This window comes from Strigops habroptila, chromosome 8, assembly GCF_004027225.2.
Source record: "Strigops habroptila isolate Jane chromosome 8, bStrHab1.2.pri, whole genome shotgun sequence".
NCBI lineage: Eukaryota > Metazoa > Chordata > Aves > Psittaciformes > Psittacidae > Strigops > Strigops habroptila.
In genome coordinates this window covers 37701508-37718502 of record NC_044284.2, presented here as the reverse complement: position 1 = coordinate 37718502, position 16995 = coordinate 37701508, and the positions used below count along the sequence as shown (strand labels likewise).

Here is a 16995-nt window from a genome sequence, read left to right as displayed (position 1 = left end):
AAGTGAAGAACAAAGCTTAGTGCTGTTACTATTATAACACTTGGTAAGGTTGTAATAGAAAACTAGTAGCAGGTCCCTGAATAGTGATGGATAGACAACAAATAGAAGGCAAACCAAGACATAGTCATGACCCGAGAAGACATGGAATATGTGCAATGTACCTCAATACTCAATGCTTTGTTCTAAACTAATAAAATATGGCTTTGCAGCCAGAACCAACATCTGACCTTCCACTTCTTTTTTCCCTCAAGAAAAAACTGAAGACAGTTGCCCATCCTTGATGTATTCTATATCTGCTGCCAAATCTGCGCTCCCCCACTCAGACATAATCCCAAAATAGGGTGTGATGCCTTTCCCGTTGACAAAGGCATAAGTCACGGTGAGTGAGACACACTCAACATCCTCCAATCAGTTAAATGAAAAGAGCTCTCCCTTTCTGTTTCCCACCACTTCAGCACTCATTATATCTCACATTAATTAATATAGGCACTAGGAAGTGAGATGATAAATTACAAAAACCCATTAACCTGATTCCATCCAAATTGGTGACATATGGCAACTGTACGTTAGACAAATCTTCCTTGCTAGTGTGGGAGTCTTCGTGTCTGAACTCTATTAAAGGAGCAGCCACCAAAAAACATTTTTAATGTATGTACATATGGAATGTATATCAATGTTTGTGCACAGTGCATGCCTGTGGGAACATCAGAATTCATTAGATCAGTCTGATAAGAGATATATTGAACAGGTTCCATCTGACATCTATAACTGGGTTGTTCTGTCCACTCCCAAAGGAGTGAATCATATTGACAGGTTGAATTATGTCTCCAGAGATATTTTTCTCCCCTCCTCCAAAGGCCATTTGCAATCACGGCACATCCACTGCCTCTTAAAAGTGAGCTCATCTGGCACTGGGTTGCATTGAAGTCCTCCACCGTGCCTGAAGGAAGAATGCTTTTGGGTAGTGGGAACGTGGAGAAGATGTGGTCTGTCCAGCTATTCCTTGGAGTTCTAGCCATCTTGACCATGACTGTGTATGTCCCATCTACACAGGGAGAGCCTTTTTTACTACAAGGTAAGCTGGAATACAGACTAGATGACACAGGTAGGTGGTAATATTTTTGCTTTGCTTTGCTGCTTGTCATGGCCAATGCAACACTCGCTTATGTGTGAAAGAAAATAAAATGAACCTTGAGCAATACTAAAAGATTAACATGGGTGCTACCCAGAGACTTGTTCATATTAGCATGAGCTAAAACTGTCCTTCTGGTCTGCAGTTGATCGTATGACACATTCTGCTAATCAGTAAAAATATCAGATCTGGTGAAATCTGGTAAGGGTAGCTCGCTCTCTCCCAAAACAAAATTTCCAAAGAAAACCATTAAAATATCATAGAGTAGCAATTCCTGTATGTGCCATATGAGATTTGACAGCTCATAAATGTCAGTAGTAGGGTGCTGCTGAACTTTTTTTATTCACAAAACTTCTTTTTATATGTTCTCCCATAATTTAATTTAATCTTAGCTTGAACTTGTTCTGCAGGAAAATGTCAATCATTAATCTTCTTTCTTAAAGAGACTTGGCAGTGGAAATAAAAAAACAGACACTAAATATAGGCTTGAAAATAACATCGCTTTTCAAATTATTTTTCCTCTTATATCACCTATTTATTTTTGTAATGTCAACCAAAACATTACTGAGGCCACTTTATCTAAATACTGCTTCCCTTTAGTTTTTACTAGACTGTTTATAGGGGTTTTTTTTCTGTGGCAAATCCCCCAAATGGCTAGAAGTAGCTATTTTAAAATAATAACTGTCTTTCAGACTTAGGAATGAGGTTTATAGCACTCCACATAAGTTTTACACAGCATGTAGCTCTACCAACTCCCTTGGGTTTATTTCTAGAGATCACAATCAGGACCAGAGGCTTCAGCCGCAGCATGAGGCAGGGTTGAGTCTGGCCAAATACTTGGAGCATCACTTTGGCCAGGGCCCCTCTGCTTCTGCAGATTTATGTGATTTTAGCTAATGGAGCTGATTCCCATACACTCTTGAGCATCCTTAAGGCTCATCTGGTACAATGTTTCGTCTCATGTGTATCAGAAATAATTGCATTAATCTCATCACACCTATGAAGAGCCAATGGCTATACGAGACCCTTTTCTCTTTTGTCACCTTCTTAAATGGAGTAAGCAGAAGTCCTAAAGATCCTGGAAGAAGAGAAAATAAGCCTTTCTGTATTTTCCATTTCTGGAAATTTAGGCATCTTCTACGGCTTTGCAGGATCTGGGTGTGGGGCAGGGGTGTTCAGACCAAAGATTTTGGGTAACGACCATTCTCCCTGTAAAGTGTGGCTCCCATTCTGTCATTCTCAAAAATGAATGCAACATTCAAGTTTCAGATTATTCTGGAAATCTGTTCAGCAGAGCTGGGAGGGTCTGAGAGCCTTCAGGGCTCTGATTAGCCCCATCCTGTGTGTCCGTTGGTTTCTGTTAAACCCTTGACCTTCCCAACCATTCATTTGAGGGCATACCCACAACCACTAAAGCAAAACCACTGAGAAAGCTCCCTAAAGGGCCCCATAAAGAAGTCCAAATTGCTTTAGGACAGCAGCTTGGAGAGGTTTTTCCTGGAAAACAGAAAGATTCTGCATCATCTACAGCTACTGTAAGATGCTTCCTCAGGAATAAAGAGGCTTGCTTTAAACTCCTCCACACTTTGGCTCTGTTCAAGCCACAGGGGCTTGAACAAAAGGGCTGAGTTCCCACCTCTTTTGGCCATAGGAAGGTGCGTGGTGTGACTGGGGTACCACCTGCAGTTTTGAGAAGAGAGGATCTTGTGGGTTCCTGCCTGGCTTTGCAGAGGCATCCACTAGAGAAGAGGTCTGGACTATCTAAATCTAGGTGATGGCTCTGGCTGTCTGCAGCCAACCATGCTGATGAGGCTGCAGTGAGACTGGCCAGCAGCCCGGAGCTGGCAGGGAAGGCTTCCCTGTTCCATACCCTTTCACTGTGCAGCCCTCACTGCCTGGACATTTTATTCTATACTTACACATCTTCCCCAGAGGTCTGTCCATGCTGATGGACAGGTGGACAGGTGCTGACAGGAGACATTTTCCTTCCACTTATTAGCCTACTTAATTTTTGGTTTAATGCTGGAGGCTGGGATCCATCCATTTTATCATTGGAGACTGAGAAAGGTGTGTTTTATGTGCTGCAGATAACCAAGTGCTTCCGGAGAGAGAAGACGCAAATCACGAGGAAACACTGCTGACTCTGCTTCTTAATAAGAAACTTGCATGGCGGAGACCAGAAAATATTGGTAAGTGAATGGCATTGGAGATCTCAGCTTCTTGAATCTGTGTTTGCATAAATGCAAGGAACCTGCTTCTCAGGTTTCTCAGAAACGCCACTGCTCAGAAAGCAGAAGCACCCAGTATGATGTCTACATGTGATTAATGTGAGATGTTCTCCACCATGGAGCTCCTAGACCTGCTTTTGCAATGTGACAAAAAGCTGCCCCAAAACATGCACCCTAGATCCTCAGACACTTAACGCTGAGCTGGCAAGGATGCGTGTGTGTGCACAAAAGTGATAGGAAGAAGAGGTGCTGCTGAGTCCTTGTGTCCCTGCTATCCCTGAGACATTGTGTACTGGGGGCATGGGCCAGCCTTGGGAGTCACCTCTCCAGCCACACTATACAGCCTCATGTGCTTTTGAGATACAGCTCAGTGGCTTGCTGGCATGCTAAAATCAGCAGCATCTTGTGAGCATATGGGGTGGTGGGGCAGAGTCAGGATTGCAGACATCACATGGCTGAGATCGATCCCTTGGGGTCAGGTGTAGGTTGGGAGAGAGGTAGTGGGAGCTCCTATCTGAGCCTAAGCCCCTGCTACTGCTGGAGGAGATTGAGACAACGGGCTTTTCCCACACAGCACAGAGGCCAAACACGGATCATGTGGAGGCTTTTCCTGTCTGTGCTGTGTGAACAGACATCAAATTTAAAGGCACACACATGTGGCTAAACTCAGACCCACTGAATAAAAATTTGGGCTTTCTGTGACACTACGCACAGCAATCACAACTGCCATATGGATTTCAGGGGTCAGCTATTCCCACGGCCACCACGGCCGGGGGAAGGTTTGGGCTGTATGTGGTGGTCTTAGAGCAGGAAGCTGCTCTTCCTTGTGAAAACAGCCAAGAATGGGGCCCAGCAAAAATTTTGTTACAAAAATCCATTTCTCAAAATCACTCAGTGCTCTTCCCCAGCCCCTTCTTAATGCAGTGAAGCAGTGGCTAAACAATCCTGGGACAAATAAATAAACACAGATAAATCAAATGCTTGTTCTAACCAAGGCATTCTTCTTGCAAAGGGGATGCATTCAAGAAATAATGTTTTTATGATTGGTTTATGGATTATTGCACTTATTGCTCCTAGAAGAAAGGCTGTATTTTATGCCAGACAATTGAATCTAATGAATCTCTGAGCAGAGCAGACAGAGGATTTACAGCAGGCAGTTTCTCAAGGCTTCATCCATAAATTAACTTCCTTTCCCCTGCTTAAGATAATCTGTTCCAAATTTCAACCGCTGTTCATTTTCTATTCATAGCAGTCATTGGCCAAGCTTACAGTTTGCAGAAAGTCAAGCCAAAACATGCACTTGAAATCTGAAAGAGGTAAAAATGTGTACAATAATAATAAAATAATAATAACAATCTCTTAAGTGCCACTTTTGACTTGTAGATCTGCAGGCCTGGGTGTCTTTACCTTATGGATACATAAAGACATTCTTAAAAGGAATCTGCTTGAGGTCATCACTGGCAGTGCCAGGAACAGACCCCTCCTCTCCTGAATCCCGGCCCATCCCCAGACCATCTCTTAAATCGAGCTCTGATGCAATGGATTTGCTTAGGAACTGCTGCTTTTTCTGCTGGATTAATATGGGGCAGAAAATATTCAGGATTTTTCAACTGAATTGTTTCCTTCTCGAAGGAGAAACTGGAAAGGCAGTCTTGGCTTTCTTGGCTGCTCAGTTTCAAATGTCTTAAAAAAAAGCCCAAGTCTGGCAATGTGTCTGTGTGCTGAAGTCTTATCTGAAATCAGGGGAAATTATATCCTAAATCCCCTTGGAGATGCAGATCAACGCCTGCTGCCACGTTAGGAGCAGACAAAAGAGGCAGCTCCAGGGCTGGGTTTTGGCTTTCTTGTCAGGCACAGCAGAGACATTCTTCAGCTCTTTCCTGGCTCTTCTGCTTATTTTAGTGCATTTTTTTCTCAAACTGGCACTTAAAACCAGCTGATCACTTTGCATTCCCCTCCTAGGAGAACCACTGTAGTCCAGTCGTTCAGCTTTGATTTAGCTTATTTTGTCATGGTGCTTTTCATTGTTTCATCTTTTTTTTTTTTTTTTTAATTTTTTTTTAATAACTGTTTTTGACATCAGTTTGAGTCTGGAATAAGGTACCTCAGTCCTCAAGAGGAGTGAGATTTAAATCCCTCATCCCTTCCTGCAGCTTTTCCTACTGCTGGTCCCTTCCCAATTCAACTGGAGGTTTCAGATACTGTTCATAGGCACATAACCCTCTCCTTGTCCTGGATGTGATGTCTCAGGGCAGTTAATTCATATTTTTTTTTTTTTACATTCTAGTACAGTACTGCTCAGCCTTGAGATCTCTAAATCTAATCTATGAAGCTGGTCCCCAGGCTCCTGTGCTCCCCTAACATTTAGAAGTATGGAATCTATGCACTTGCTCCTGTTATTCTTCCTGTTGCATGACTCTGCCAACCCTGATGTTTGCTGACTTATAAAGCAACAAGCTATGCTAGTCTAAATCTGTGTCTTCTGACTTCTGTCTGCATGGGTGATGTGAGCATACACAAGTCTTAAAGGAAGCAATGGGAGTTCATATAAAAGGCCAGTGACAGGAAAGCCAGCATTAGAGATTTGCTGTTATCAGAATAAAAATGAAAAAGCAGCAAAGAGGTTCATCTGAGTTGGTATCATACAGTATGTGACCTTGTTGGGCCAATTCCCCTAGAGTCTGGTTTACAATAAAGAGGCCTCCTTCATCAATGGGTAATTTGGGTGAAGTCCATAGAATTTTGCAGAGAAAGTCTGCTTTTCTATCACTGATTCTGCTACCACAGATTTGGAGATCACTAACAGGAATGAGGTGATAACTAGGTCTTTTCCTTTCAACCCTTGAAGTGGTTAAATGAAGAACATGTTTTTTCTTTGAGCTTTGGGAAGCAATGCAGACACTGATGTTACTCTGTTCCTTCTTGCAGACTGGGAGCTTGCAAAGAAATTTGAAGAGCTTGAAAAGGTGAGAGGAGCAAATACACAGACACATATATGCATTTTGTTGTATGACTAGGCAAAGAATTGTGCATACTGTCTTTATGCCCTATTCTTCTACCTTTGCATCCTTCTACTTTTCATTCTGCTGTTATAATATAAGCATATATCACACAAAGAGAAAAGCAGAACCTGGACTAAAGAGCTGCACAAGCTGGAAGAGATAAGAAGAGAGCAAGGCTATAGACTAGCACAATAAAAGCTGAGGCAGCTCTTACCACTGCCACCAGTGGAACACTAGAGAAGGCCAAGCCAGGAAAAAAAGTGAATGCCAAAGGAAATCTCCATGGAAGAAAAGGGATGGAGAAGAGGAGGTCACACTGCTTTCCTAGGCATTGCATCAGCTGGCTGCATTAGATTGAAGGTTGAAGTTAGAGGGATAGCCACTGCATACATAATCCAAAATCATTTTTGTCTGAACTCTTTACTAGTCAGAGAGGCTCTACCTAGGGCCAGCGCCCTGCTGTGCTGAGCAGAGTGCACACGCACACAGATGGTAAGATTAAGGCCCATCCTACACCCAGTCTCAGGAACAGGGAAAGGTATGCTGGAACCTTGATATGGCTCCCACTGTGCCCCAAACCCCACAAGCAGTGGAAGTCCTTTTTCCTCTTTCTCAGGCCAAGTCCACATGTTTGCATGGATCTTGGAGGTCCTGCTGGGTTCCCCTTGGCACTTTCCACTTCAGACTGAAAAATCACAGTGTGGCATGTCAGATGGAAGGCTGCTAGATTCTACCCTAGCCCCTCACTCCAGTGCTGAAGGACATTAAGCTCTCGCTTCCTGGGAGTAACACTGCCAGAGAAGTCTAGATGATGCCCGTAGACATTCCCAATCTACTAGAAAAGACTAGCTACAGATAGAGAAGAAATACCGTGGACTTTCCACATTCTAACCAAGGGAAGTTATCAAGAACTGGGGGAAGGGATGGAAGGGACAACACAGGACAATGGAGAAGCAATGCTCTCCGCTGCAGTGGGTGGATGTCTGGAGACCTCCTTCCCCAGCAGTGACTTGACAATTAGTGCTGCATTATCTAGTGCTGCATTATCCCTTCTACACAGCCTTCTCACCACAGGCGTTTGCGCCCGGAGTGGGGGGAAGAGCAGAGTGCCTACGCTGCTGTCACCAAACAACCAGCTTAATGGAGAAGGACATGAGGAGGTGGGAATGCTCCAAAGGTAGATCCTCCTGCAATGGTCTTGCTCCAGGGAAGACCCTGGCCTCCTGAGTGATACTGACATCCAAGCTGCCTGTACTTCCTGCCTCTGAGCTGCCCTGTGCTTGCTGGCGTGGTGTGGCGCTCCTCATGATGGAGGATTTGTTTACTTTTGTAAACATTGGAACTTTTTTTTTTTTTTTAATTAAACATTGGATGTTTGTGTTTAAACAGCTGGAGAAGTTGAAGGATCAGCTCTCAACTGAGGAAGGGTCAGAAGTGGCCTATGCCTTGGAAAGTCTTTCAGCATCCCAGCCCAAAAAACGCGGTAGGTTTGGGGTTAGAGCCCTGCAGCCATCCCATCCAGCTCTCATCTCCAGGGCTTCCTTTCTGCAACAAAGACAGTGACAGTAAACATGACCCAAATATGCTGAAAAACAGGTTGGCAGCTTTTCTAGCAGTCCTGGTCCTCCCTTGTTAATGGCTGGCTGGTTTAGCAGCCCTTGAGACAAGAACTGTGTACCCAACCCTGTCTGCTGCCAGGGCAGATACACCACGTCTGCACACCCAGGACCTTTCCAAAGGCAGTCAATGTTGCATCCTGCTTTTCACAAAGGAACATGGGGTTATATGAGCAATGAGTGCTTGTCCTGGAGGGGGTGAGTTCTGTATGAACACACCCTCTAAGTGCACCCGTTGCTTTGCTTTGGGCACAAAGCTAGTGCTGAAGGCATAATGATGAATGTGGCATGCATTCCTCTCTGCCAAGGTCACTGCCTCCCTCCAGAGAAAAAAGGAACACTTGTTTTTGCTGTTGAAAAGCAGCTAAAAAGGATGTGGAAATCAACCAAGAATGCAGGGAACTAAGATCTGGTAGGTCCCCTAGTTGATCTCCAAGCTTTGTCCAGTCTGTATGCAGTGACCCAAGAGCACGTAGCAACAGTGCTCCTGCAAGACCACCCCGACAACCACATGGACAATGCCGTTCATGCTGGCTTTCAGTGGATTCCTTCCAAAAGCAGTGGCAGCTGTAAACCGGAAGTCACTGATGGCAGATCTGGCCTAAAACCAAAAGAGCTAGTTCTGCCCTTACCCCACATGCTCTGTGCACATGCAAGCTGACAACCTCCTAGCCAGCCAAGAGAAAATCCTTTTGTGTGAGGCTTGCTTAAGTGCTTAAGTGATCCTGAGACAATCGGCAATTTATAGAAAACCCTGGAGGCTGTCTTTAGTTTGGCTAATCTAATTCATGCCCCCACCAGTCTGGAAGGTTCAAATGCAGATAAAACTACTTTGCCATGCCAGGGTTAAATCAGATTCTGCCAGAGAATCTTTGCCTCCATCTAAAGTCCTTCCGGTCTGGGAGAAGCTCGTGTCTCAGCATGAGCACTGCTGATTCAGTAGAAGTTTTGTCCCAAGATCCTGCTTTCAAAAAGCAGGTAGAAATTTCTTCTCAGGCTTGGCAATAGCAGACCCACAAGAGATTCAAAGAACAGGGAATGCTGGTGATCCAGCTTTATTTTCCAACACCAAAATGTGCATCCTTCCCCAGTCTAGTCTGCTTAGAAGCTCCCACAGAGATCAGTGTTGTTTGAAGGCCAGTTACCAGCTGAGTGAGTGGGTTTTAAAAAACCCTGTAATGACCAGATCTGGTCTCTCCAAGTCAGTACCCTGATTTTCAAGTCAGCCACGGGTGGAAAAACCCTGCACACACCTCTGGGACAGCAAAACTGCTGGCCAATAGACAGGAAAGAAAAAGCTTATTCCTGGTAGTGCTGAAGTACATCAAAAGGAAAAACAAGCCCATATAAATCAAGCAACATGAGAACAACTTTTAGACCCCTTATTTACACTATAAGCAGCTAAAAGAAACACCTTCTAAAAGTTTTATATGAACTCAAAGCTGATTATTGAGATGTGCCCAGAAACCACTATGCTAGCTTCACACCCCAACTCTCTCAAGGCATGGGGCTAGAATAGAAAGCTGGAAAAATTCCTTGCATACTAACATCCTTCTCTTGTACCCCTTCCCAGCCTGCTTTTGGAAATACTGCATCTGAAGGCTTGCCAGGACTGGAGGATGAACATGAGCCCTTCCCCAACTGCCTTGCTGGGTATTAATGTGTTAAGAATTTGTTCTGTTCTGTCATTGTGCTGCTAAGCTGGATGCCATCCTCCACGACTATACCACAGCCAACTCTAACAGGGACTGTGACAGGAGCTGGTAACCCACTACCACTCTCCACTGTTCCTTCCTTCCAGGTTTATCCCACTGTCATCTTCTACTTGGAAGATGCTCACCAACTTTCCTTACTGTCCTGTATGTGCCATTCAGTCTGCTGCCACTGTACACTCTTCCCCTTCTCACCAGATCCCCTGAGGCACCAAACACTAACTCGGTTCCCCAGAGCTTGGACCTCTGCCCACATCTTCAGACGTTGCTCACAGTGATGTCTCCATTTCCTATCACCTCCTACGAGCAGGTCTGTGATGACCTAACACACAGCGTTGGGAGAGGAAGGCAGACTGGGTGTAACGTGAAGGGCTCAGGGCTGCCTGCCTCAGCTTGCTGAGCCAGAGCTGTTCCTTGTTGTGTCCCGTCAGCGTGCACAGTAGGTTTGGGGGAGGACAGACACAGAAGCCTGGATCCTTTGGATATCATTCCAATAAAGATTTTCTGTTGCACAGAAGCATGTGCTGTTTTCTTTCTCACCCCCCGCAGAGGCCCAAGGGACAGCACATTTCCCTTAATGTAGGCTTTTGTTACCATAATGGTTCATGTGAAGTTTACAATGGCAAAAAGGCTCCCATTAAACACCTAGGTATAGCAACACTGGTCTCTTTTAATGTGCCTGAGGAAGAGGCCTTCCTTTTGGCCAGAATCAGGAATGAGAGATGTGTCTTCCTCATGAGTATGTGTGAGCTGCTATCCTCACAGGACTTGACCAGATCCTCTGATTTCTAACTATTCACCCCTAAAAGCTGGTTTAAGCAGACATTTTTGGCTTATCTGGCTGGTCAGTGAAGATGCTAGCTGTCCTTTTCTACTGCAGAATTACATCTGCCCCTGTCCAAAAAGAAGAGATCACAATCTATCGCTAGTTCTTACATGTATTCATCTAAAGTCACATTACCCACATTTATTTGAAAAAAAAAAAAGAAACAAACCGAAAAAAGGACCATGTTCTCAGAGTAAATCCTGATGTTAACTTTGAGGTTTCCAACAGTGTAAATGAGAGCAGAATCTGGTAGCCACTAGTAATATGTGGACTGATTTTGATTAGAATTGAACTATCTCTCCAGCCCTGTCAATTTATGCTATTTAACTATAGCTTGCATGCTACATATTCTTCAAAACTTTACCTCTCCCAAAGCTATAATTACCAGGTTACATTCATTGCCTTGGGCCCTGGCAAGAAGTGCATGCTTAACCACAGCAGTACTTTTTGTGTGCTTCATTAACAGGAAATGTATTCATCCTATTACAGGGCAAAGCTGACATCTGTGGAATAAAACCAGCTTGATTATATCAGTGAGCTCTAATGGCATGCAAAATACAGTTTGCTATTAGCATTAATTCTTTGTTATTTCAGAACACATTTCCCATTTCCTGTTGCTTTTGTGCAAGTGAAAAGGTATGTGGGAGCAGACTTTCACATACCCTCACAACAGCACCAAATCCAGGAAAAAAATCATAGCCTATTGCCAAGAGAAGGATCTCTCTTTCTTTAAGGGTTTGGTGCTCCACCTGAAAGGGAGGTGTGTTACAAGAGCTTCACTGTGTGCCCTTGGATGCTTTCAGCTTGCAGGAAATACCAGTGCAACAGAAGGCCAGAAAAGCAGGCTCCATCTGTTACCTGCTAGCTGTAGCCATGCCTTCCTGACCCAGTGTGGCAACTCATCAGCAAGTCAGGAAAAGGAATACAGCATCCGTGGCTATTTAACAGCTTGCTCTGATCTCAGACACAAGAATTTCCTGGAGTGTAATGCGCCATGCTGCTTAGCAGTGATTTTTAGCCCACATGGAGTGCTACATCCTATCAGCACAGTTATTTACGTGCTCAAACTTTATTTACCCAAACTACCCCACTATTTCCCTACAGGCACTATGCTATATGCTGCTATGTTACATGCTTCTACTAGAGTGATGAGCAAGTGTTGAATGCAATTCATTTACTAATTCGAAGCAAAGGTGGTGATGCTTTCTGTAGGCTCACCTCAACATGTCACTGTGAGGGTCCTGTCCTTTCTCTTAAACAAGCAGAACAGAAACTCTTTCTCAGGTACCACCCTCCACACTGTGGCTGCTCACATCTTACCCATGCTTGGGCAGTCACTCTTGCTAAAGTTAATGACCCACAGGCAATAATTAAAGAGATGTGCCTCAGATATTCTAGTATATCATGTTGATTTATTATCTATCTGAATGGATTTGAAAACAGTCAGCACAGGGTAAATCTAGTGCAATGGATCCTGCAGTATATCCTCATTTCACATTTGTTGACCTGTATGCTATGCACAATGAGTGAAGCTATCCAATATTGTCTATGAAAACAAATTGTGGTGTTCAGCCTTTCAGACATCATCATATTTTAAATGCACCTGCCAATTTATGGATTTTAAATAGTGCTTTTTGAGCCACAGAAGGTCATAGAGTGCTCTGTGATGGATGGGGCAGAGAAACAGAAAGGCTGTTCCTTTCTCCCAAGTAATCCACACAGTAAGGTGGAAGCCAAAAACAGGACTGAAGCTTCCACCTCCGAGTTCCAAGCAACACCACCACAGACACCTCTGTCCTGCTTTGCTTTCACATCGCCCTTCAGATAAAGAGCATTTCTGCACACAGTTTGCAGGCTTTAAACCTCCTCTTTACTTGGAAGCTCAAATACTTGAGAACTCTTCAATACGTTTATTGTTCAGCAGTATCTTTGCAAAGCTGCTGTGTTAGCACTGGATTCCTCTGATCTCAGTCTCCCAAAATACATCCTGCAATGACTCTGTCCATGCTGCTTTTGACATCTGTATGAGTGGTCAGGTCATCACTTCCATAATCTGCCCATGCCCCATACATATGGCTACCTTGCAAGCAGATTATCTGCAGACTGGATAAGCTCAGTGCAAGAAGACAACTGCTCACTAAACCCCAAGGTAGGCTCAGGATAGGTGGTGGCAGTTGCACTGCAGGAGACAGGGTCTGGGCTTGTCTGGGACTGCATTTGCAGGCTCACTTCTAGCATGGACAGAAAATCTTGTCTCTAGTCAGCCAGTCTACATGCATCCACTCAATCCAGCTCTCCGAGCCTTCACCTCCCAGCTTAAACACAGAAATTGAGCAGTAGGACCAGAGGAAAAGCAGGGGGTAAAGCCCCACCATGACCACACGAGGACTTACAGCCCTTATTTCTTTCTACAACTTTCAAGAGCTCAGTCTGGAAAGCACCTGCAGTGCTTCACCTCACACATAACGACACAACTCACTCACCAAAGGAGGAATGATCACCCAACCCAGCTAAAGAGTGCTCTGCTTGATGGGAAAGACAGGGGCACCTCTTGATGCGGTTCACTGGTTTGTGCAGCTGCTTTCAGCAGCATTAGTGTATATTGGAGATGTAAAGAAAAGCAAAGTTTCTTGCAAACTTTCTGTGGCTGGGCCAGTGCCGGTCCCAGGGCAGAGCTGTACGCACAGAGAAAAAAGGGAAAGGCCCCTGCTATGGCTGAGCAGTGCCCCCTTCCAGGCATAAATTGGGTGCTACCTTCCCTCTTGAGTGTAAGCCTCATCTCCCACCATGGCCTGAAATGGGGCAATTGCCCCAAAGTCCCAATCCTCACAATAGCTTTAGCTTCAAAGACTTACTGACTTCCCAGCTCCTTTCCTGTAGCTGACTAAGAAGCTGACTGTATTTTCTCCTAGCCGATGGCCAGATGCTTTGTGTTGCATACAAGATTAAGAATTCAACACTTAATTCCTATCTCGAACCTCACTCTCTGCCTGACACAGGGTGTTTGTAAAGAATATTTTTTATCTTTGTCCTGGATAATCCCCTGCTCAATGTATCTTCTTTTACAATGCTAAGAATGATTTATACCCAAAATAGCAATCCAAGGAATTTAGCTGACATGGACCAGAGTCCAAGAAGGAGCATGCAAGGTTTAGGAAACAGCTACAAATCTGAACATTGAGATATCAGCAAACAGCTCTTTTCAGCTATATTTTATAATCTGGAAAAAAGAAAAAGCATGGAAAAGCCTGAAACAGGAGTTCAGATAACCTGTTTTACTCTGAAATGAAGTGGAGAGGACATGTTTACATTTTACCAGAGCAAGAAATACTTTAACTTTTAGAGTTAGATGTCAGATTATGTCCTGTGCACACATGAAGGGACTAAAACAAGGCATATGGTGCAGATGGCCTAGGAAGTAGATGACTTCATATTTGGATGCTATCCTATGTTATGCATAGGGAAGAGTGAAATGTATTCATCAGCTTAGAGGAGGAAACCAGAAGTCTCACCACATTTCAGGATCTGCCATACAGTGAAAACATGTCTAAATATGGTGCAGAGATATGAGAAAGACTACTAAAAACATCAGGACAAATATTAATGTATTGTCGCAGTTCTTATTCAGACTAACTCCTAGTGAAGTCAGTAGACATCTCCCAAACAGTAGTTGAAATAAATACTAGGTTTGTCCCATAACTGTTAAATCATCCCTTCCTCTACCAAACAAATACCCTCTTGAAAGAAATGTGCAAAGCAAACTGTCTGCTTTCCATGGACTGCTGTTGGCATCTCTGGAGGTTTTATTTTCAATCCAAAAATCTAACAGTCCTTGCTAGGATAATGAACTTCTGCTGGTTTAAGAAATAAATGCCAGGCAGTTAAATTATAACATACTTTCTGTCCCGTCCTATCAGTGACACCATGCACAACTGTGAGAGCATTCTGACTTGATGAATTGAATTTGTTATTATTTGTAAATGCAACATTTGTAAAATGCATTGTGAAACAATTTTGCAGGAGGTCAATTCCTTGAGTGTTGTATCATTAGTCAATGACAAGGTATGCTGTGATGCATCTTCTGCATTTCTGTAATGTTTCCAATACAGCATCAATCATTCAGAACAGAAGCACCTGTAGGCAGAAAAGCAGTAAGCATTACATTTTCCCTTGTCAGAAATGCAAGGCTTGAACAAGCATACTGTGAGGTGGTCCAAAGGAGATGAAAATGTTATGAATACTTGTTTTCTTGTAGGGGGGTACTAAGTTGTAATTTAGAGCATTGAAGCTAAATTGACAGTCACAATCCATGTTTCCAGAAGTCATCATTCCCCATGCCACTCTTTCGAAGCCTACTGGCATGACTTGAGTACCTCCATGTAACTGAGAGCAGGTGGGGTTCTCCAAGCATGCCCACACCCAGAGTACTTTGGCTTACTTGCAGGAACTGCTAACCCTTGGTGTTGCCAAGACGACTCACTCCAATCCGGTCAAGAGGAACTCCAAAACGTCTCTTAGGCAGCTCAACCACTTTCCTGCACAGGGAAGACAAGCAAGGAAAGAGGGGAAAAAGCTGGGGAAAGACATCATAGGGATAATCAAAATGTTACTACAACTTTGATTCCTTCATTCATCCCACTAACAACTTATTGTTCAGACAGAACAGCTGTGCAGGAGCAGCCAAAGATGTGAGTGTTTTAAAAAAAAGATGCTTCATTTGTCTTACAAAAGAATAGGCAGGAGTTGGACCTGTTTTACAGACTGGCTAATGTTGATCCATTATCCCTGTTTTTATTTGTCAGCAAACAAATTACTTCACAGGTTAATTGCCATTCATAAAAGAGATACATTGCATGTACAAAGTGGAATTGTTTCGTGCGTAGTATCATGCACTTCAGGTGGCCCATTAGCCATTTTTGAAATCTCCAGGGCCAACTGGAGCTAAGATAAGCAAGAAGGTAGAAAGTATTGCACAGTAACAGATGAGCTCTAGCCGGATTTTCCTATGGAATCTCCTGCAATGCACTGTTCTCAAAATTGTATAGTAGCAGCCCTTTGAAGAGATTGAAAATGGGAGGGGTTTGGTTTTGTTTTCTCCTCCATATGTTACATTTCCTGATGATTTCATGAATAAGGGCATGAGAAAATTGGGAAATTTCTATGCAGGAATATTATGATTTTAAAATACATGTATGTAAAAGAAGTGTTCCCATCTTAATTCAGCATTTTTTAGTATTTTTGCCACCAGCACAAGTTTTATTTTAGTTAATTGTGGAGATATTGAAAGTTTCTGCAGCTCAGAATAACCTCTACTTTTGCTCTTGGAAATATTTGTCAGTGAAATGCAGATACAAGAGAAGCCCTGGAAGATGAACTCTTTTCTCTGTCCTTGTCAAGGAACATAAATAAAACAAAATTTTGTACTATAAGTTGGCAAATGCAAAGTAACTAGCAGGAAGGCATGCTATGGTGTGCTCGAGTCTAACTCTGTGCTAGCATGGCCATGCTCACTCAGCTGGTGGCTTTGGAGTCTCTGCACATCCCACCCAGAAGTATCTGTCTAGTCCATGGTCTCATCCAAGCAGTCGTCTTTCCTCACACCTGTCAGGCGTGGGCTGAAGCCCAGAAGTATCCTACCAGCATCAGCAGCCCATTTCACACTGCCTGTACTTTTCAGCTGAGGTCAAGAAACAGGAACCGACAGCATAAGGAGAACCACATCGGTCACACTGGAGTGGCTACAGAACATCGCAGATGAAGGGGAGCCGTTTGTATAGCCCTCATTGTCCCTTCCTCAGGTAGCTGCACTGTTGCATTGTGCCATAGAAAAAGCAAAGAGAAAGAAAGCCAAGAGCTGATCTTTAGTCTGTTGCCTCAACGACAGCACTCTTTTCCAAACCCCAGGTGTAGGCACAAGCTGGTGGGGGGCAGGTGGGAGATCTGGGCTGCTGGGGTCATACTGAGTCTCACTTGATAAAAGGGGAATTAATTTCCCAGACTGGATTGTGGGGTGCAGGAGGTCAGGTTCTGCATCACTGGTTGTAACACCGTCATGCTCTGTAGTTAAACAGAGAAGGAAATTGTAAAGTCATGCCCACGGGAAAGGCTGTGAAGGCTTTAGCAGGTAGGCAGGCAGGCAGTGAAGCTTCCCCTCTCATGGCCATCCCGAGCCACAACAGGACAGCCAACGCACTCTCCCCATCTTACAGACCAGACCATACCTATTTCAGCACTTAATAGGGACAAAGTGATGTTTTATATTTAAAAGCAGCCTTGTCTAAGATTCCTGAGTCTTCTTCTCTCTGTCTGTCTATGGATCTTTCTGCTTTTTCTGAAAACTCATGTCTTCTTGCATGCTTTTCCCATGCTTTCAAAGCTTTAGAACTTCATGTTGATGAGCAAGATTAAGATCTGGGCCTTGCTGTGACTGGTGGGTTCCACAGCAAGCTGTTATGTGGACTTACATTTGACCTACTCTT

At 43.8% G+C, this 16995-nt stretch overlaps 2 protein-coding genes across 5 annotated transcripts in view; one reads left to right on the top strand and one right to left on the bottom strand.

The window, feature by feature from the left end:
- Positions 1–878: 878 nt before the first annotated feature.
- UTS2B (urotensin 2B) lies at positions 879–10210 on the top strand. Of its 2 annotated transcripts, XR_003992660.1 has the most exons (6): positions 927–1075; positions 3220–3321; positions 6289–6326; positions 7752–7845; positions 9552–9631; positions 9889–10204. XR_003992660.1 is itself a non-coding variant. In XM_030494931.1 (5 exons), the coding sequence occupies exons 1-5, from the start codon at positions 952–954 to the stop codon at positions 9575–9577; spliced, it is 384 nt and encodes a 127-aa protein (XP_030350791.1). In that variant the 5' UTR covers positions 879–951; the 3' UTR covers positions 9578–10210. The 2 variants fall into 2 exon arrangements, 1 of the variants encoding a protein (XP_030350791.1); XM_030494931.1 differs by having other exon boundaries at positions 879–1075; positions 9552–10210.
- Positions 10211–14285: 4075 nt separating this feature from the next.
- OSTN (osteocrin) overlaps positions 14286–16995 on the bottom strand; it is a 69895-nt gene continuing 67185 nt past the window's right edge. For 2 of the 3 annotated variants that reach the window (XM_030494800.2, XM_030494801.2), the window contains exons 4-5: positions 14955–15051; positions 14286–14650 (exon numbers count right to left, since the gene is read on the bottom strand). In XM_030494800.2, the coding sequence (XP_030350660.1) occupies positions 14967–15051 (85 nt within the window). In that variant the 3' untranslated portion in view covers positions 14286–14650; positions 14955–14966. The remainder of the gene's footprint in view (positions 14651–14954; positions 15052–16995) is intronic. The other variant, XM_030494799.2, reaches the window with a different exon arrangement.

Coding starts and splice junctions, on each gene's coding strand:
- UTS2B (XM_030494931.1), top strand. CDS start 952: ATGCTTTTGGGTAGTGGGAACGTGGAGAAGATGTGGTCTGTCCAGCTA. Junction 3,322..6,288: donor GCGGAGACCAGAAAATATTG/GTAAGTGAATGG, acceptor TCCTTCTTGCAG/ACTGGGAGCTTGCAAAGAAA. Junction 7,846..9,551: donor ATCCCAGCCCAAAAAACGCG/GTAGGTTTGGGG, acceptor ACCCCTTCCCAG/CCTGCTTTTGGAAATACTGC.